The 21,984-nt window shown below is 37.7% G+C and overlaps 1 protein-coding gene across 1 annotated transcript; it reads left to right on the top strand.

Annotated features, from left to right (window-relative positions):
* The first annotated feature begins 944 nt into the window (after positions 1 to 944).
* Positions 945 to 21,611, top strand: POMP (proteasome maturation protein). The gene is made up of 6 exons (XM_027835238.1): positions 945 to 1,040; positions 2,680 to 2,777; positions 4,279 to 4,339; positions 8,745 to 8,846; positions 19,302 to 19,395; positions 20,811 to 21,611. The coding sequence occupies exons 1-6, from the start codon at positions 1,038 to 1,040 to the stop codon at positions 20,876 to 20,878; spliced, it is 426 nt and encodes a 141-aa protein (XP_027691039.1). The 5' UTR covers positions 945 to 1,037; the 3' UTR covers positions 20,879 to 21,611.
* Positions 21,612 to 21,984: the final 373 nt, after the last annotated feature.

The raw sequence follows: 21,984 nt of genomic DNA, 5'->3' as shown, positions 1-21,984 counted from the left end.
AAGAGTCTGACAGGATTGAAAAATGATTGACTGAATTGATCTTGAAGTCTATAAGACCTGGGTTTAAGTGCTGACTCTCTCCACCCTCCTTTCAAAACCCATTCTTGAGAAATCATCAGCTTAAAAGTGATTCCTTCCAAGTTACAAAGCTCCCATAAAAAGTAAGTTCTTTGAGAGCAGTTTTTTGCTTTTTTCTGATCTCTGTATCCCTAGAGCCAAGCACAGTCCCTGGCACATGGTAGGGATTCCATGTTTGTTTACAGTTTGACTGATAAAACTGCAATTCTGGATTGTCACTTTCTGGAAGATGCTTTGATACATCTCCAAAGAAATGTGAGGCCCTGAGTTATCTGGGGGTACTGTCTTACCTGAATAATGTAATAGCTAGTAAGTATATGGAGCTTTGAATGTTTGTCAAGCAATCCACAACCCTGGGAGGTAAGTGCTATTATTATCCTTAAGAGAGGTTAAGTCACTTGCCCCAGGGCCACATAGAGAGCGAGTCTGAATTTGAACTCAGGCTCCTATCCACAGCGCCACCTAGCTGCCTCAAATCAAACCTAAGTCTCCTTTCCCGGTTAGCTCCCACATCTTCCCGTTTCCTCCACCCACAGCGGGGGGCTCATTCCCCAGGGCTCCCAGTCCTCGTCCACACATCGCACGCGACTCGTCTAAAAATAGTTACGAAAGGTCAGGGAGGGGTCACAAGCCTCAGCCGCCCGCCCCTCCCTTCCACAGATGCGCAGGACACACGCCCGCTCTAACACATGCCTCAGGCCCAGGAGAGTATCCGGTACCCTCCCCACGGCCCCCCGGAAGCGCCAAGCGTGGGAGCTTCCGACCCCCGCATCTCCCTCAGAACGGCCCGAACCTCTTCTTCCTTCCAGGCCCGGTCTGACGCACTTCCGGCGGATGTCGGGCGGGGCGCGGGAGGGGGGAGACGGGCTCGCAGCGGAAACGGAAATGGACGGCGGAGCCGACGAGGACGAGGACGAGGACGTGTTTTAGCGCGGTGGCGGTGGGCAGGCGGATCGAAGATGGTGAGTGTAGGGAGTACGCCGCGCTGGGAGAACCCCGAGTCTCCCGAACGGGTTGGGACAGTGGTCAGGGCTTCGGCGGCTCTACTCTTCATACCCGTCCCGAGGTACCGCGGGATGGGGCCGGGACTCGGCGCGCGGTCTCTGCCGAGTCATGGGGAGGAGGAGGAGGAGCAGCAGCAGCAGTGGTGCAGGCCTTGGCCTTGGCACGACCTGGGCTTTCCTCTCCCTGTCGGCCTCCCTTTCGGAGCGTCCGGCCTCAATCTGAAAAGACTAGGCCGATAGTAAAATGGGAGGCTGCTAGGTGGCGCAGTGAATGGAGCGCCGGGCCTCGAGTCAGAAAGCCCAAGTTCAAATCCAGTCTCTGACAGTAGCAGTATGACCCTGAACGAGTCACTGGGCCCCTATTTTCCTCAATTTCCTTCTCTGTAAAATGAGGATAATGATAGCACTTACCCCCTAGAATGACCCAGAGCAAGTCATTTAACCCCTTTTTGCCTCAGTTTCTAATGGTGTAAAATGAAGATGATAATGATCGCACCTACTTCCCAGGGTTGTTGCAAGGATCCAATGAGATCCAATTGTAAAGCGCTTACCATAGTGCCTAACACATAGTAAACTTACGGGTTATGTTAGCTATGTTATTGTTATTATTATTAAATATTCTCTAATTTTTTTTCTTAGAGGGTGGAGAAGAGATCCTTTTCTCCCAAACTCTTCAACAACATCCTCCTTAATGGTTATGATGGTAGAGAGGAAGGGGAATTTTGAAGAAATAGAATAATATTTGATGATTGACTGAGGAATGAAAGGGAGGGGTGTGCTGGGTTAACTTGGGAGAAGAATGTCATCCATAGAGGAGTTCGATGACTCCTGGTGATGGGGAGCCATTGAAGGTCATTGAGCAGGATGTCCATTAAAAAACTTACCTGCATTTTTCAGTTTTTATATTGAGATGTTTTTGTGAATGCTAGAAATTACTAAGCTGTATAAGGGAGGAAGGATAGTATATCAAAAACTGGATTTAGGGTAAAAGAAAAAAATAAGCATAGACTCAAATCCTGCTTCTAACACGTAATAGCTGTATGATCTTGAGCAAGTCATTTATCTTCTCACTGTTCCAGACAACAAAGATTTGTAAGTTACTAACAAGTTGCCATCTTTTTTCCTTGAGGAAATTATACATTAGGACATCACAGATCTGATCAAAAAAAAAAAAAAACAGCTTGCAATGACCAATTTATAAAACATTAAGTACTATTAATGTGATTTATCTGGTTTCTAAATCCATAGGATTTGACATATACAAAGTAGTAACATAACTAATAAAATAGGTATAATAGGAACTATTAGATTAATGATACTAACCAGACAATCCAGTTTACTAATGGTTTCAAAATTTTTTCTGCAGAAATAACATGTACATACTTAAGCAACAAATAATTTGAAGATAAATTTTACATTACTGCCTGTAATGAAAATTAATTATATCAACATTATAGTTTTACATATTTTATAGTACAATATATCTACTAGTCATCTTTTTTTTTTAAACCAGTTAGTACCTTAACCTTTTTAGAAACTGAACATATAAACTTACTCATTGCTAATTTGGTAACAACTAACCATTTTCATTTTGTAGAATACCAGAGGACTTGGATCTCAGCTAAAGGACAGTATTTCAGTTTCTGAACTTTCAGCTAGTGCTCCTTTTGGAAACCATGATATTCTTCGGAGAGGGTATGTCAGTACTATTAAGATTGTCTTTATTGTAATGAAATTATTAAGTGAGAACCCCAATAAGAATAAGAAGTTTGGAGTTCAGGCCAAGAGGAAATGGAAAGGAAGAAATGACTGAGAGAGGTATTACTCAGGAATTTTTTTTTAAGTGAATTAAAAGATATAATTTATTTTTCCAACTAATTTTTTATTAATTTATTTTGATTTATCAACAATCACTTTCATAAGCTTTTGAGTTTTAAGACAGCATGCAATCTGATATAGGCTATACGTATACATTCCTGTTAAACATATTTTCACATTAGTGATGTTGTGAGGATTAGAACCAATAGGAGGAACCACAAGAAAGAGAAAACAACAAAACAGAAGAAAACATAAGCAAATAGTATGCTTCGATCTGCTTTCAAACTCCATAGTTCTTTATTTGGATGTGGATTGCATTTTCCATCATGTGACCTTTGGAGATGTCTTAGATCCTTGCATTGCTGAGAAGGGCTAAGTCTATCAAAGTCAGCACAATGTGGCTGTTGCTGTATACAGCGTTCTTCTGGTTCTGCTCACTTCACTCAGCATCAGACCATACAAATCTTTCCAGGTTTTTCTGAAGTCCGCCTGCTCATCATTTCTTATAGCACAATAGTATTCCATTACATTCATATACCACAACTTGTTCAGCCATTCCCTAATTGATGGGCATTTTCTCAATTTCCAATTCTTTGCAACCACAAAAAGAGGTGCTACAAATATTTTTATACATGTCAGTCCTTTTCCCATTTGTATGATCTCTTTGGGATACAACCCTGGAAGTGCCATTGCTGGGTCAAAGGGACTAAGGAAGTTTTTAAAGGGCTTTAGCATTGACTGCATGGTTATAAGTAGGAGGAGAGCAAAGGATGACTCAAGTTTTGAGCCTGGTTGATTGGAAGAATAATGGCACTACAAATGGAACAGTCCAAGGGCAAGTAAGTTAGTCATTTATAGCACATATAAAATGAGTCTTGTGTGTCTTGGTTGTAGTTAACTCTTGACTTTCCATTTATATGGAAAGAAAAAATGTAAAATTTACCTGGTGTGGGCAACCAGAGATGCCCTATTCTGTAGTAATGGAGTTACATATTGTTGTAGCAAGAAATAACTCCAGGCCTTTGGAATTTTTCCACATGGTTTAGTGTGAAGATGGGAAAAATACATTTTAAAATATGTAGACCTTTATAGAATTCGGAAGCTTAATCAATTTCTTATCTGAAATAATGTTATAACTAAATATTTTTTGCAAGATGTCAGATCACCTTTAGGAAACTGAAAATTGTTTTGTGCATTCATATTATGCATTCATAAGTCCTCTTAGAACCAATGAAGGGGAAGTCTTGTATCTTAGTTTAAGTTCTTTCCCTGTGGTGAATGTGTTTAACCTTCAGAAATGTACCTTAAAAGTAACTAAATTAAATGTTATTTTAAATTTTGCATGCTGACTGGTTTAATCTCTTTTTTATATTTTCAGTTTTTCTTGTGTCAAAAATGAACTTTTGCCAAGTCATCCTCTTGAATTATCAGAAAAAAATGTAAGTATGTAGATGAATTTATGATTCTTTTATTCTTATCCCATAAATTAAAAATTCACCTGCTAACATTTAACTTATTATTTAATTCTATTAAAACATTTCCACTGACATTTATTAGGTACTTACTATGTGATAAATAATGTGCTAAGCACTGGTAATACAAAGAAAGACAAAAACACAAGTCACTATCTTCACGGAACTCACATTCAAGGGAGTAGGAGGAGGGCATATTAAATAACTGTATACATGTAAGATATATACAGAGTAGATGGAAAATAATCACAGAAAGCACTAATGGGGGTGCAGGATAGGAATACAGGGATAGATCAGGAAAAGCTGCTTGTACAAGGTAGGATTTGATCTGAGTCTTGAAGAAACTAGGGTAGCTAAGAGGCAGAGGGAAAAGGCAGAGTATTCCAGGCCTGGGGGACAGCATAGAGGTGGGGGTTAGTGTTGTGCGTGAGGAAAAAAAAATACCAAATTAGGTGGATTGTAATGTGCATAGAGGGGTGGAAAGATTGAAGAGCTTTAAATGCCAAACAAGAGTTTATATTTAGTCCTAAAGGTACTAAAGATTACTGGTGCTTGTTGAGCTAGGATAGAGTGATATGGTCAGACCTGTGCTTTAGGAAGAATCACTTTGGCAGCAGAAGAGTGGATGGTTTGCAGTGGGAAGAGGCTTGAGGAAGGAAGACTAATTAATTAGAATGCTGTTGTAGTAGTCTAGGTGAGAGGTGGTACAGGCCAGTGTGAGACCCTATACTAGCTGTGTGAGTGGAGAGAAGGCAACATATACAAAAGATGTTATAAAGGTAGAAATGACAAGCTCTAACAACATTTGAATATATGGTGTGAGAATGTGGGGTTAAGGAGGATGGTAAAGTTGTGAGCCTGGATGCCTGGAAAAATAGTGGTTCCACCTTGACAGTAATGGTAATTTATGGAAAGAGGGAGTGTTTCAGGGGGGTATGATGATGAGTTCTATTTTGAAAATGTGGAGTTTTGAGATTGTTATGTTCAGTTCAAGATGTCAGTCAGTTGGTGATGTGGAACTCAGGAAAGAGGAGGCTGGATATGTAGATGTGGGAATCCTCTGCATAGAAGTGATCCTTAAACTCATGGGAGTTGATGAGATCACCAAATGAAGAGTATAGAGAGAGAATTAGAGAAGAGGCCCAGGTCAGAACCTTGGGGGATACCTGTGGTAAGTGGGTATGACTTGAATAAAGATGTAGCAAAATAGACTGAGAAGGAGTTGTCAAATAAGCAAGAAGAAAATAATGCCAGACTGTACATGTTAAAGATGAGAGATAAACCTAGGCCTTCTGGCTGCAACACCAGTTCTCTTATTACCTATGCTGCCGTTTCTCTGGAAATGCAAAATAAAAAATGTAACAATCTGCCTTCAAGGTGGTACTCAGGGTTTAGTCCTGCTCTTATATTTTTCCTACTCATGGTGCGTAATGTACTACCCTGAATTTGACTATCACTTTTCTGTTAATGAGACCAAAATGTATCTCTCTAGCCTTGTTTTCTTCTACTGAGGTCCTCTTACATTTCCAGCTACTTGACATCATCTCAAAGCTAGTATGTCTAAAATTGAGGTCATACATTCCCTAAAACATACCGATAATTGATGGCCAACACTGTAGCGAAAAGTCCCTTTTAATTTAGCTAGTTTGGTTCTTAAACAATGAACTTACATCCAACATTTGTAGCAATCTGTTTGGGCTTGTACTATTTTGGGATGGCCCTTGAGAACTCAGGGCCACCTCCATGCCATGATGAGGCTTTTGAAAGGGACTCTGATAAGGAACAGTATGAGCAAACAGTGCCCCACACATATCATCCACTTAGTAGATGTCTACAAAAAGACAAAAACAGTTTTGTTTTAAGGCAGTTGGGGTTAAGTGACTTGCCCAGGATCACATAGCTAGTAAGTGTCAAGTGTTTGGTCTGAGTCTGGATTTGAGCTCAGGTCCTCCTGACTTCAGAGCCAGTGCTCTATCCACTGTGCCACTGAGCTGCCCCAAAACCAGTTTCAAATAATAGAAATGTAATGCCTTGATAAAGGGCCGGTCTTTCTATGCTTTTCAGACCACACATCTGGAGTATTATGTGGAGTTTTGGTAACCACATTTTACAAACTTAAAAGAATATAACAAAAATGAAGTGATTAGGGTGGTGAAGGAGCTGGAAAACGTCACATGAAGAATAACTGAAGGAACTTGAGAAATTTGGTTTGGAAAATAGAAGACTAAAGAGGGAATGTGACAATTGTCTTCAACTGTATGAAGGAATATCATGTGATGGGAAGTAGACTATCTTATTTCAGAAATAAGAACTGGAACCCATAAGTGGAAGTTCCAGGGGACCTTCGTTTGGAAAGATCCAACAGTGGGAAAAGTAATTTTGCAAATTACTGAGCTCCTTTCACTAAGAATGCTTGGCTAGAGAGTGACTTCTGCCAAGGCTGCTATGGGAAAAATAATTAGGTAGATTATGCTAGATGATTTCTCAGTTCCCTTCAAACTTAGACTCTGTAACTTGAGCCTTCTCAGTGCAGTAGACTCCTGACTGGTCTTTTGGTCTCTGGTATCTCATCATTTGCATTCATGCTACTTGTTGTGGGAGCTCCTTCCATTGGCACAGAAAGGAACCTCTCTGTGATTTATCCACTAAATTCTAGGTAGTTGTGTGAGGCATAGTTAAGTTAAATGACATGTCCAGAATCACATAGTGAGTGTGAGAGATGATACTGGAATCTGACCACTCCTGATTCTGAGCTTACCCCTGTGTATTGTACCATGATTCCTCTACATATATGAATGTATACATATAAGAGACTGTTATAGCTCTGTTTTTGTTATTATGTTGTGACTCTTCCCAATTTGATTGTAAGCTTGTTGAGTGCAGATATTTTATATGTCTTGGGGGGGGCAGTTGGGGTTAATCACACAGTAAGTTTATGTGTCTGAGGCCGAATTTGAACTAAGGTCCTCCTGACTCCAGGGGTGGTGCTCTATCCACTGCATCACCTAGCTGCCCCTTATTTATTTATATGTGTCTTAACTGTACTCTGTATCTCTTAGCACAACACTACATATATTAGGTGGTGAGTAAATATTGTTTTGCTAACATCAGTTGCTAAACCTCTCCATGATAGATAAAATCCTGAAATTTTTGCAAATAAAAACCAATGTGCAAAACATTAGCAAGAGTTTTGTATTTAAAGGAATCTAGTGATTGTCTTATAAAGAAAAAATGAATTCCCTTAAATTAGAACCTGTGACCCTCATTATTTTAGAAACCCAAAAGATTCCCTTTAGACTCATCTTTCACAATTGTGGTATATCCCATTTTAGAATTTTAAAGACCAAACATTGTTTTGGCCTTTACTTTGTTTCTTTGGGTTCCCATATAATTTCCCAAGGAGGCAATAATCGTTGTGACTGTATTTTTTTCATAAAAAAATGCTTTGTCCAGGATGCTGAATATCAATTGGTTATACAAATTTTCTGATGTTATTGTAGAATCAAAATTGATAACATGGGAACATTTTACTTGAACAATTTTGTTTTTCCAAAATTCATCTGAGCCTTTAATCCATTTCTGGATGTGACAGACTGATTCTGTTTCAATGAATGCATATTTGTAAAATCCCTGAACTAGAGAACCCACTGCATTAACTTTTGTTCTGTTAATGTCTTTCTATTTTGTCTTTGTAGTATGCTTGGCAAATAGTAGGTATTTAATAATTGCTTGGTGAATAGATGAATAAATGAAAGAATGAATGTTTCTGAAACTAGTAGAAATTTCTTTATGTAATTATCATTTGTATTTGTTCAAGAGCAGGTCAAGAAAACAAGTTACTATTTGAAAAAGACATGTGTAGTCTTTTTACACTGCTTCAAAAAATTAGCTAACATTTTGACATAGTTAAATAGATACGGTATATCCTTTAGTGAAATTGTCGTTTATTTTACTACTTAGAATCTAATTTTATTTTTTCCTCTCGATGTAACTTTTACTAAATATCATACTTATTTTTGGTGGGGGGAGACACTATAGAAGTTTTTGATGACCTTTGGGCAACAGTCCTCACCTCTAAATGTAAGTCACTTACATAATGTGAATAAAACTCACAATTTACCAGCTATATAAATCACAATTTCATCTAACACCTTTGCCTAAAGTGAGACTTTACCTGCATTTATTGCCAAATATACCTACTAAATATGTGTGTGTAAAATATTTTGAAGTTTTAAGGGATTAAAATCATTATTTTAGCAATTATTTTATTTCATTTATGATGAATATGTTTAATCCAAATGAGATTTCACATGCATTCACTGATGTCTCTGGAAAGACTCAGGCAACATTTTAAAATGCCTGTCTTTTGTAGTTCCAGCTCAATCAAGATAAGATGAATTTTTCCACACTGAGAAATATCCAAGGCCTATATGCTCCCTTGAAGTTACAGATGGAATTCAAGGCAGTGAAACAGGTAGGTTTGTTTATCTCGTGAGTGGATTTTCTGCTCTAGTTATTCTGTGAAAAAATTGAGAATTTAGTTATTTTACCTCCAACGTGCATTTCTTCCATGAACAGCACAAGTAGCTTAACTGCTAAAAATAGTTATACTGGAGTTTTTGATGTTCATTCTCTATAAGATATTCTTGTTAAGTTTCAGAAACTGTGTTGGGTTCTGATATTACAACTTTCACAATCCTTGCCTTGAAGGAGCTTACATTCTGTGAGGGAGACAACCTGTGCACATATAAATATATACAGCAGAGGCACAGGCTGGTGGGGAAGAGGCACATTAACAGTTGTAGTGATTTAAAAAGATTTCATGTAGCTCTGGAACTGAGTCAAGGAAGACACCAAGGATTCTAGAAGTGGAAATGAGGAAGGAGTGCATTTCAGGCACCTGGGTACAGCAGGGGCAAAGTTGTAGAGAGGCTTACTTTTTTTCCTAAAGTTTCCACAATTCTATTTTGGCTAAGCTGCTTTCATTTTTTTCCACTAAAGATCGGTATCACTTAGCCTTTTTGGGTCTCCTTTTTCTAAGCTGTAAAATGATGGGCTTGCATTAGATGATCTCTCTGGACTCTTCCAACTCTACCAATCTGTAAGCTGCATTTTATTGTGTGGGGTGTTTGTGACCCCTAAAATAATCAAATCAGAGACTTTTTCTTAAGAAAGGCAAAAAGGAGTTTTATTGCTTTCTCATGAGAAGGGACACACCCAGCATCGCTCAAGATGGCTCCAGCCAGGGTATGCAAGGGAGTGCAGCTCAAAGCCAGTTTATATAGACTAATGTGGAACCCCCACCCACCCACTAGCTCCTCTTCCCATTGTGTGGGCTTCAGAGCTCACAGTCTAAGCACAGAAACTTTTCCCCAGCAACAAGTTTGCAAAAAGGCGCAAAACAAGGAACTGTTGGTTCAGCAGGAAAGTAAGATAAAAGGAGGGGAGAGCCGGAAAGTCTGGACAAACAAAGTACTTTCGGGGACATCGCCTGATGTATTCCCTTTTCTTGTTTACATATTTGTATAAACCAATAAACCAAGAAATCAATTAATTAATAACCTAATCTCCCCCTGTTCTGTTTTCTTATCAATTCTGTGGGAACCAGACTGTCAGCATTTCTCACAATTCCCCCATTTTTTTTTTATAAGAATTTGGTTCCCACACCTTCCCAATTTCCTTATCCTCTAATCTCCTTAACATAATTTCAAATTCTCCATCACTGGGGAAAGTCTCATTGGTACTTTGAATCATCATCCTTGTATTGCCAGAGCCTGCCCTCTGAACTCCCACTGTGGGTCCTACTGGGATAATCTTTAGTGAGATTATCAATCCTTGTACTAGTCCCTTATTGCATGGAACTATACAGCATCCTACAGCAGTTAATATTCTAACCATCCCTTAATTAATTATCTAGCTCAGAGTTCTCTGGCAACTCCTCAGCTAAAGCGGTTAAACCTTGCAATGCCTTAGTGATGGTTCTATCTGGGGCTGTGCTACTGGGCAACATTTCATCAGGGGATTTGGGGACTTAATATGGGAGAAGGTGAAAGACACATTGACAGATTAAAAAGGGGGCAGTCCCCTTATTAAGTACAGATACAGAGACCCAAAAGTAACAATAAATTGTCCATTTAAAGCTTCAGAAGTCTCTTCTCATACAGCTGACTGACATTCTGGACATCATCTGGTGAAGTCCTCTGGTCCAAGTGCCGTTCAGACAGTGTCCAGCAGACTCTCCTCCAGCAGAGATCCTCCTCCTTGTGTTCTCTCTGTCCTACAAGATTGATCTTAACACGATTTTAAATTATCTTGCCAATAACCAGGGCGAATAATGAAAGTTAACTCAACTCCCATGTCTCCACTATTACAAGGTCAAAATTGGAACCTTGGCCAATTGTCATATTTTAAGAAACTCAAATTAGAAAAATTAGAACCTAGCCTTAACACTCTGCATTACTTCTAGTTCCATACTTTGCATTAGTTCATTATTCATTCCTATTCATACCTATTCATATTCCCCATCAGGAGGATGAGATTCCACTAAGGAATTAATAACACACTCCAATATGTAATAGTTAATTTAAAACCAGTACATATCAAATCACCTACAAATAGATAATCCTTAATTAAAATAGATGCTTCTTTCAAGGCATTTACAAGATAAGCCATAAGCTATTCCTCTTTTAACATTAATTAATTGTAGACAACTTACAACTTTAATATTTTATTAACTACATAACAGACTAATATCCTAGTTCCACAATCTCCTGGTCTAATTATCCCCTAATGATGGGGTATGGATCCAAGCCGAGACCCTTGTCCCTTGCCCTAGAAAGAATCTGGCTCCCATCCTTCCATGGACCCCAACTCCTCATCTTCCTTTGAAAGTCCTAGCCCTACCTTTTGATCTTTTTCAGATGCCTTTCAAACTTCTTCCTTCCAGTACCCTTCATTATCTATTCCTATTGTCTATTCAATCTCTCAGACATTTCAGTCGGAATTCTTTCCTAGACCCTCTTCCCAGCTCCTCCTCTGGGCACTCAAAAGTCACCCTAGTGTATGTAAGATCCACCCTGGCCCCCACTCAACCGGGAGACTTTCTCGTGCCTGCTTGTCCTTATGGGTGTCACCTGGCCTGTATGGTTTATCTCCAACAAACTTCCCCCCTGGCTGAAAGACCTGGGCTGACCTCCTTCAAGAGGAACCCTAGTGCTGTGACACTGGAGTCCCAGCACCTCAGAACCTCCAGACCTCATAATAACCATTATGAGAAATTAAAGGATCCTGACTTATACAGGAATATGCTAGTAACAGATGTCAAGACTGAATACTTAATTCTGAAATTCTGGTCAAATAACTCAATCTTATACTTACATCTTACTATAAAGATGTTCCCGCATCAATCTATTGTTTAATAGATTCGATATTTGTGCTTACAAACTTAAGATTGTAGGAATTTGCCATGAAAGAACATAACTAAAGTAAGGGAACAATGCTTCACTAGATTCAAGTCAACTCCAGGCAGAAGTTACATATATATGACCAACTGCATTGAGCCAGGCTTAAAGTCTGCCAGGTGTCACAGTGGGGAAATGGAGTCAGGAGAATCCTACCTCAGGCATGCAGAAAAGTCGTTCTCCCGACCTTCCCATGACAACACCCTCTTGCAGCTCATAGATGCAGCTCACAAACCTCTTTGCAGGTTGCTGACTGATGTCGAAGGTCAGTAGCTCAATCAGTTCCTTGTTAACCATACCTGGAGTTAGACTCAGAATAATAGTTCATTAACAGTTCCCAGGGTCTTAAATAGCAAATTCCCCTTATCAGTATTTCAAGGTGGAAATATAGTTTAATTAGGGAACATCTCCAAAGTGAGCTCTCAGTAGTTTGCATAACTTCCTATACATGTTCTGGTTCCTAATACCATCCTGAGTAAAACCAAATTTCCATTAAGATCATAAGTTGCTACTCTAAATAAATTTGCCTCTCTGTTTCTCAAGCTTATTTATTCCTCTCTAACCATTCTTAATCTGAAAAAATGAGACACTTTCAGCACTTGAATCCTATACATATGATAAGTTCAAACAGTAATTTTAACTTGCTAGGCCATGGAGTGAATTCAGATCAAAACAGTAAGATCTTTCCTACTTATAGGTTATATGCTTTAGTATTAATCACTAGTCTTAGATCTCTGATGCTGCTTCCATTGAGACTATTTCTTCAAAAGCACCCAGTTAAGTTCAGTCCAAGGACACAACAAACCCAGGAATGAAACTCTTTAAGTTCGTAGGAGGTTTGGACATAATTTTCTTGCAAATAGAATTTTAGTAGGCTCTCTAAAAGAATATCAGAGATTCTATCAAAACAATTTTTTTCATAAAAGTATCTCCCTTTCTCAAAAACAGCTTACAATTTCCTAATTACCATAAAATTCCTAGTTACCTAAATTCTCTAGTCAAAAGGTGTCTATAAGAATTGTGAGATTTTACAAAATCTCTTTTTTTTGCATAATTACCAAGTTTCTTTTCACATGCACACACAAAATATTTTTACCAGTGCTTGACTTAATAACTCCAAATAGCTTAGTTAACAATTTTAAACTTCATTAAGTGAAAGTCAGATAATCCCAGCTAAAACTTCCCTTTAAACATAGACAAAACTTGGAAGTTCTCATTTCTTAAATTACAATACTTAAAAGGAAATGTTATAAAACAGGACCATATAGAATGCCCCAGCAGCCCTGATTCATTCCTTTTTCTCTTTTCTCTGAAGGCACAATTAATTTAACAACATTCTAGAGTATAAAAGAAATTGCCCTTCCAGCAACATAACTAATACAGTTGCTTACCAGATTACATCATATAAGAAAATTCAGAAACATGTAAGCAGTATATTAAAAACCTAAAACAGACCCAATAAAAATCTTTCTTTCTGAACCCTTTCACCAGGTCCAGCAGCCTCCAGGGGCCACTCCCACTCCTATAGACTGGCTTTTTTTTTTCTTTAATTTTCTATGCTAGCCCATCATTGTCTTTTTACTGGTCTGATAGCCTCAGGCCACATCCAGATTCTAGCTCAGTGACACTCCCAATCAAGGAATTTGGTGGATGGGGGGCCTAGGTTTCCCAGGCTTGCCAGTCCCAGCCTTAAGAGCCTAGCCCATATGGCCCACCCTCAACAAACCCAGTCTTTAGTCTAAAGAAGGCCTGGGTTAAGATTTTTTTTTTATTTTCTAATTGAGGCCCTGATATATAAGAGAATATTTCATTAATTCCAAATCAGTACATATCAAGAAGTTTTTCACAATAAAATATGTTTGTACCACAGGGCATACATTATAGAATTATTTCCACAATTGTAATAAGCTTTGAAACAACCCATTATCAATTTACTTGAATGCATCCTAAATCACTTTGCACAGAGCATCATTCATCTCGTCATTAATATGTTGAAACTATAACTTTAAACCACCATACAATTTTATAATAGTCAAGATTTTAAACAAAAATCTGCTGTCATAGTCTTATAACCAAATATACCTCACTAGGTATTTTAACAGTTTCAAATTATCTCATCTTTATCACTAAAAGACGCATTGCAGGTCAAGAGTTACCTTAACACCATTTCTACCTAATAACGGTCCCTCAAAGTTTGCAATCTAAGAGTTTTAGAAATACAATACAATTTAGAAATACAGTAATCACTTAAACAATAAACTTAAGATAACATCAATTGCATTTCCAAATTATCACATATAGAAATGATTGCTGTTATTACTCTTAGTACTTTTAACAATTACATTAACTAATAATGTCACATCTTATAACAACCTTTTTTTTTTTTGAAACAGTAAACTTAAATCCAATCAGATCCAAATTTATAATCACTAATGATAAACATTTAAAAACATTTTGTTTTAAATTCATTACTCTTGGCCCTTTGAAAGGAAATATTTTCCACAAATTTATATATTCCCTTAAAAAGACACGTGGTGACAATTCCTGCTCTAAATTCTCCTTTTCTTTCCTGCTTCCTTAAGGGAAATAAGAAAAAGTCCCCTCTGCTTCTTAGAGGCTTATCAGATGGAGCCACCCTCCTGAAAATCTCAGACTTCAGCAATTTGAACAGGGCGTAACCCTCTATCACTTTATTGGTTTTCAAATTAAGCAAAAAAAAATTTTTTTTCATTTTTCCATCCTTCTATTTAAAACAGACCACTTCCTCATACCTTCTCAACTTATTTATTATGCTTTTCTTTCTACCCATACTTCTCTCATTCCTACATGCTTAAACTTTCTTGCCTTTCCTTCTGATAGACTTTGATTAAAGTCCCTTTAAAACTGCACATATCTTATTTCTTTCTAAGTCTGACCTGACACTTCTCTTACCCTCCTCAGCTGGCTTTTTCCAATCATATAACCTAAATAACAAAGTATTTCTTTCTCTTACTTTCTCTCATCCACTCTTTCCTCTGAGGCTGTTGTAATCAAGGAGGGAGGGAGAGGGGAGAGAAAGAGAAAACAGTTTCCAAGCAATAAATCCAGCTGCAGCTCTGAGAAGCTACCGTTGCTGGCTGCATTTTTATGCCTTTTATACCTTACCCTACACCTTTGTACCTTCGGATTACACAGACACTCACTCGCACAGATACACGACAGACAGAAACAAAGTCACGAAACAAATCCTGTTTATGTTTTCTTGTCCTTTTATGTTTTGATAGTGCACTCAATTACTCTATCTGTTCGCTATATCTTTGGTAATTCATCCCAATTGCTAATCCTAGACCCTAAAGGGCTGTTGTCTGGAATATTTGGTAAAGGATCCTTGCCACCATTAACCTTAGAATTCGTTTTCCCCATGCCTTACTGACTCTAACTGCTTAGGCGGGCTTGCTGGCAGCCTTACGAACTCTAACCACTTAGGCTCTGGAGAACCTGGTCACCCAGGGGCTCACCAGTCTTGGCCTTGGCTACCTTATGGACTACCTTATGAACCTTTTAGGTGCACAAAGGACTCACGGGTCTTGCTTACCTGGGTCTGTGCACACAAACTTATGTGACCGCTTCAGTTTCTCTTTCTCTGGTGGCTTCTTGCTTTGCTGGCGAGGTGGAGCTCCATTACTTTTGTTTTTGCCTCTTGAGATCTTCGGGTCCTTGCCTAATCAGGAGGGAAATCTCACAAAACACCGAATCCTCAGGCCACCAGAAGCTCACCGGTGGGCACCTGCCCTGGGATCCATGTGGGGAGATCTCTTCTAAAAGGGGGGATCCTGGACGATGCCCCATAACTGTGTGAGGTGTTTATGACCCCTAAAATAATCAAATCAGAGACTTTTTCTTAAGAAAGGCAAAAAGGAGTTTTATTGCTTTCTCATGAGAAAGGACACACCCAGCATCGCTCAAGATGGCTCCAGCCAGGGTGTGCAAGGGAGTGCAGCTCAAAGCCAGTTTATATAGACCCTAATGTGGAACCTCCACCCACCCACTAGCTCCTCTTCCCATTGTCTGGGCTTCAGAGCTCACAGTCTAAGCGCAGAAACTTTTCCCCAGCAACAGGGTTGCAAAAAGGTGCAAAACAAGGAACTGTTGGTTCAGCAGGAAAGTAAGATAAAAGGAGGGGAGAGCCAGAAAGCCTGGAGAAACAAAATACTTTCAGGATCATCACCTGATATACTCCCTTATCTTGTTTACATATTTGTATAAACCAATAAACCAAGAAATCAATTAATCAATAACCTAATCTCCCCCTGTTCTGTTTTCTTATCAATTCTGTGGGAACCAAACTGTTAGTATTTCTCACATTATCAATTTTATGTCCTTTTTAGTGACATGAACATATAAGATAGACATTCTACATCTTGCCATCTATTTTAGTGTTCCACACATGACAAAAACTTGTGATTCCATAGAATTGAAATTATAAAAACCACCATAAAAGCCTCTTTTATATAGTGTAGGGTGTCATCTTTCTTATTTTACAGTGCTTTCAATAAAACCAAATCTTGTGCTGTCACAGGAGAGGCAAAAATTTGGGAGGTGGCATAGGCTAGCACAAAAGAATTTAGAGATTTTATGGCAGTAGTAATTTTTCTAATTATGCCAACCCTATTTTGATATCATGTCATGATAATACGTCTTTGTAGAGCACTTTACAAAGTGTTCTCACATAGATTTTAAAGTTGAAATATCATCTGTAAGATGATAAAACAGGGCCCAGAAGAGTGACCTCATTTGATTTTCACAACAAGCTTTGGGCATTACGCAGGGTAGAAGCTCAGAAGTTAAGTAATTTGTGTGGTCAGTGCAGCTAGTAAGTGACAGGGGTAGGCCTACTCATTTAACTCTTGTAAACTTTCTCCTGTACTGAACTACTTTTATACATATAGTAAATACTCAGTATGTATGTGGGCAGTGGTGATCTGCAGCAACTGGAATGGAAGCTGTTTGCTGGGAAGAGCCAACTGCCTACATTAGAACTCAGTCTGTGTTTAGAGGTATGCTCATACTCTCTAGAACTGTTGGGAGAAAAATAGAGGAATTGTCAGAAATTCAGGCCTGAGAATATTTCTGAGTAGAGAATTTCTTTTTACTTTTTGTATCTATACTCCACTTTGCTTTATAAGATCTATAAAATGAAAGTAAATGCCTTGGGGGAATGTAAAAATGCTTATTATTTGTGAACATTACAAATCATTCAAGATGTTCATTGACACTCTTTTTTTAGATAATTTATAATGTAATCTTTAATGATCCTTGTTAAGAATCTTACTGTCTCTTGATTCTACTGCCACCAGGCCTTAATAGGTGTTACATATGTTAATTGACTGAATAATCTGATTACAAGAAGATTTGTGTAAACCACAAGCATAGAGATAATGGGAACTGGAAGATCACAGAATCTTTAAATTTTCCTAATTTGCTTCCATTTTAAATCAGCATTATATGTATACACATTTATATTTCAATCATTATCCTTTCAACCAGTGTCATTCAATTACTCCCTCTTTTGGGACAAGATTTTGACAGTATTTAGGCACTAAATTATGCTTACTGCCATTTTGTCTTCTCTGCTGCCTATTAAACACTTTTTTTTCTTAAAACTTAGGCTATTTCAATTAAAATTAACCTTAGGTTATCTACACTGGACTTGGTGGTGTTGTCATTTTCTTCATAGATTATTGACTACAACTTGGATGGCAACAATATGTCTGGATTAGGAAATGCTGGTACTCATTTAACTCCAAGATCCTAATTCCCAATTAACTGAGTCACATTTAGAGCTCTCCTCCCTATGTATTAAAACTGGTGTATGCTTTTATCATTTTGCCTATTCTGACATTTCTTTCACAAGTACCTTCTCTGTCAGAATTCCTCTTTCTCATAGCCTTGATTAGATTATCTCTTGCAAGTCACAAGATTCAAAACATTATTTTTCTTAAGCTCTGTTAATATCCGTGTAGGATAACAATAGTACATAATTCTATGCTATGTCCAGGTAGTAACAGTGTGGCTTGGCCTTGCCAGCTTCTTTCCTTCTCCATACTCTCCCTTGACACCTCTTGTTGGGAGCATTGTTTTTTGATCCAGGTTATTTTGATTCAGTTCTTCCTCTGTAATTTGGGGCAGGTTACTTAGCTGCTCATTTCTTATTTCTAAAGGGAAGATTTTTGAATTTGTGACCTTTAAGGTCTCTTCCAATTCTAGATCCTATGATATTTCCCTATCAGAACACTGATTGGGTCACCTCCTTTTTTCATCCATCTCCTAATTCTTTTTCCTTAGTCAGACCTATTTTTACTATGACCTTTACCCACTATTATATCCCTTGGTTCCTATTTCCCTGATCATTTCCACTCCATTCCTATTTCCCATCACCAAAACCTGGTGATCATGTTTTATAAGCAGATCCTACTGGGGTGCCCATAGTTTCTATTTTCTTCCATCCTTTACCACTCATTATACTCCTGGGAAAGTAAATAGAGTAGTATTAAAAGCTTATGGGATCTTAGAGACACCTGATCAAATATATTTTTATATAATGGTTCATAATATCTGGGGAAAATGTCATCATAAGTTCTAATTAAAGATATTGGGGAGCTAACAAAGAAAAGAGAAAAAATGGTAAAAAAAAATTGATTTTGCTATATTAGAAAGTTAGTCATTTTTTTACTAATGGCAAACGGTCCTTTGCTATTTATGCCTAAGTACCATGTTACATAATAACAGTTGAGTAAATCATTAAATATGCCTTTTTAACTTTTGTAAGTCTTAATTACCAACATGAACCAAGTTCACATGCATTCATTTATCCTTCACTGTTATTTGTAGTTGTCTGTTCGCAAATTGAACATTAGTGAAGTCACTAGTTCTAAGCTGCAACATCTCTTAAAGGGTCCTATATATCTTTTGTTTTGTATATTTAATGGTACAAAAGAGTATGCCCACCAGCAAGTGACATTTGATTAAATACAACATTTGCACAAAATTGGATATTTCTTTGAATTCGCTTGATAGCATTTCATTCATAGCATGTGAGTATCATTTGTCAGATCAGACTGATAGACAAAGAGGAGCGTCAACTTTGACAATGGATAACTATAAATAAAAAGCTACCATTTTGTATTTTATGACATTTTTATCCTATCTTGATTTTCTTAACTCTTTTCTTACATCTTCATGTGAAAGACAATTTGGCATATTTTTAGCTTTTGTTTACTTAATAGAATCAAGCGCCAATTATGATGAGTGAGCTGCTGGGAAATACAATGAAAGAGACAGTGTACTTTAAGTGAATATTTTACTTAGCAAGTTGTAGAATTTTTAAAATGTAGTATAAAGAACATGTAATTGTACAACTATATTTTCCCTTGGATTTGAGTATTTTGTGTTTTTTATTTTTTGTCCCCTTTATACTATATCTCTTTCAGGTCCAGCGTCTTCCATTTCTTCAGAGCTCGAACCTCTCCCTGGATATTTTGAGGGGTAATGATGAGAGTATTGGATTTGAAGATATTCTCAATGGTATGTATATTGTCATATATACCAGAGATTAAAAAATTAAAGTAACTTTTACTGCTTTTAAATCAATTCAGTCTATATACATTTCTATCATGCATATTTTTGTTATAACCTTAAGCATTAAGTTGTATACTTAGATATATCTCATAGTTAGCAACAGAGTTAACAAGTATTAACAAGAAAAATGACATAGGAACAAATGGAGTAAAGTTGTTTTTAAAAAGAAGCTTTTATCCTTTTCTTCTTAGTGATTTTCTGCAGTTTTGTAAGCATGATAGGTACAGGGTGAAAGCATGCCATTTTTACCAAATTTCCCCAAACAGTGCTATTGTTCTTGCATGTAAATGACTTTTGTCTAAGAACAATATAGCCAGCGTCCTCTACTGTTTCTGGGGCCCTGGAGAATAAACAAATATGATGACAGCCATACTACTTTTGTGCACTGTGCCCCCAACAGTTCTATAGAAACAGACAAATGAATTCTAATTGGATTGCATCAGTTTTGCTTTGCTGCTGATATCCGGTGAGGAAGTGCTGTGGACACAACAGCAGCATAGTTAGGAATCCTTCTCTGAGAATCTTCGCTGCAGGAATTTCTTAAATGCAGGAAAAGCTAAGGTCTCAGACTCTTTTAAACTTCCTATTACAATAAAAGAAGAAAGTTTAGTTCTGATGCTTTCTTTAATTATATAAAAGCATTTATTTAAACTTCATTGCTTTGTGATTTGAAGTTTGAGTGATAACTATTAGTAGCCATGTAACTAGGATTTATTTCCATTAGTCCAAGTACTATATAAAACGTAAGTTATAATGAATAATTTATAGGAAACAAATGTAAAGTTTTTCTATGATGTGTTTTAAATGGGGAGGGGCACAGTGATTACCCAGGGTCACTGAAGTCCTACCTCAGTGCTTTTGTATGGAGGTAACCCCAATTCTTGAAGACTTCTTACAGGATTGTAATATGGTAGGAGTGTTGGGCTGAGAGTCAGAAGACCTGGGCTTAAAATTCACTTCTTTTGTTCACTAGATGTGTGAATTTGAGTAAGTGCTCCAGACTTGATTGTCCACATGAAGGAGTTGGAAAGTGCTGCGTTTTAGTCAGGAGATCTGGGTTCAAGTCTTGGCTGTGTGCAGTCTTGGACAAATCACTTACCCTCTCTAGGGCTTTATTTTCCTCATCTGTAAGATGAGGGCACTGGATTAGCTGACCTCTATAGTCTCAATTCTAACATTCAGTGAGAGTTCAGCTTTTGGCTTCTGTTGAGTACCTTACATAGAAGACACTGTCAGTGAGTAGTGATCAGTGTGTGGGTTAGAGTTAATATGAAGAAGTTTGGAAAGTACTTAGCTCATGCATGAATGTTTTATTCTGGTTCTTTTTTGAGGTGATGTTAATTTTTTTCATTGTTTTTTAGATCCATCACAAAGTGAAACAATGGGAGAACCACACATGATGGTGGAATACAAACTTGGTTTACTGTAAGAGGAATATGTTGCTAATGAAAATAGAGAAACAGCATCCAGTTTATAATTGTCTTTTTATTATGGTTTGATGCATATAACATTAAAAGTACTGCTATTTACTGTTCTTATGGCTAATATGTACTGTCAGTAATTTGAATTTGTTTGGGTCCTTGTATTATTAATGTAACCATATTATTTTGAGGAATGAATATTGTAAAATGAGGCAATAAGGAAAACTGAACCTTAGTTCTTAAATGTGAAGAACAAATTTTTGTTGTACGTTTAGAGAAGGGCATAGAACAGGCGTTCTAATTAATCTCATTTTGACATATCCTCTTTTTAGCATTGACACCCAACTGATTTGAACATAGGCCACACCCTTAAAATAAAATCTGTTAGAGAAAAAAATACATTTTGGAGACAGAAGAGCCCTCCAACTCCGTAACTTTAACAGGCTTCGCTTAGCAGAGGAAGAGACCAATACTGCTCTTCTCTTTCGCTACATATCTTGTGTAACGTAATTGCCAAATCCAAAGCTAACCTGAGCTGAATTGCAGTTCCTATTTGAATTAGTACTTAAGTTAAAAAATTTTAACCCAAAGTATTTTCAGTAGCTTTTACTATATTAACACAACATGTGAAAGTAGGCAGGGCCCTTTTTTTGCAAAGTCATCCGCATTTCCTGGCTGTGCTAGAAGAGAGCTACCTTAAGGTTTACTTTACCCTCAAGTATTTTGCTCTAGTGATGGCAGTTACCCCTCCTGGCCAGTAGAGGGTACTGCCTAGCGAGCTAAAAGAAAATGAAATGAATGGGTTTCATTGTCCCTGTAGCATGCGAATTGCATAACAAAATGAGACCAGGGAAATTGATTTTTGTGCATTAAAAAAAAAATTAACAAGATACACATTAAGTGATCTCATTTCTAATTGGAAGAAAGATTAGAGACTTTCCATATTGGGAGGAGAGCAAAAAGGTCCAGTTCTTTGAAATCAGAAAAAGAGATGTCCCACTCCCCTAAACATCTGTTCCAGGGGTGGGCAACCTGTGGCCTCGAGGTCACACGTGGCCTTCTAGGTCCTGAAGTGCAGCCCTCTGACTGAATCCAAACTTCACAGAACAAATCC

Source organism: Vombatus ursinus, unplaced genomic scaffold (assembly GCF_900497805.2).
Source record: "Vombatus ursinus unplaced genomic scaffold, bare-nosed wombat genome assembly UNPS02014813.1, whole genome shotgun sequence".
NCBI classification, from domain to species: Eukaryota; Metazoa; Chordata; class Mammalia; order Diprotodontia; family Vombatidae; genus Vombatus; species Vombatus ursinus.
This window is presented reverse-complemented; position numbering and strand designations above follow the sequence as displayed.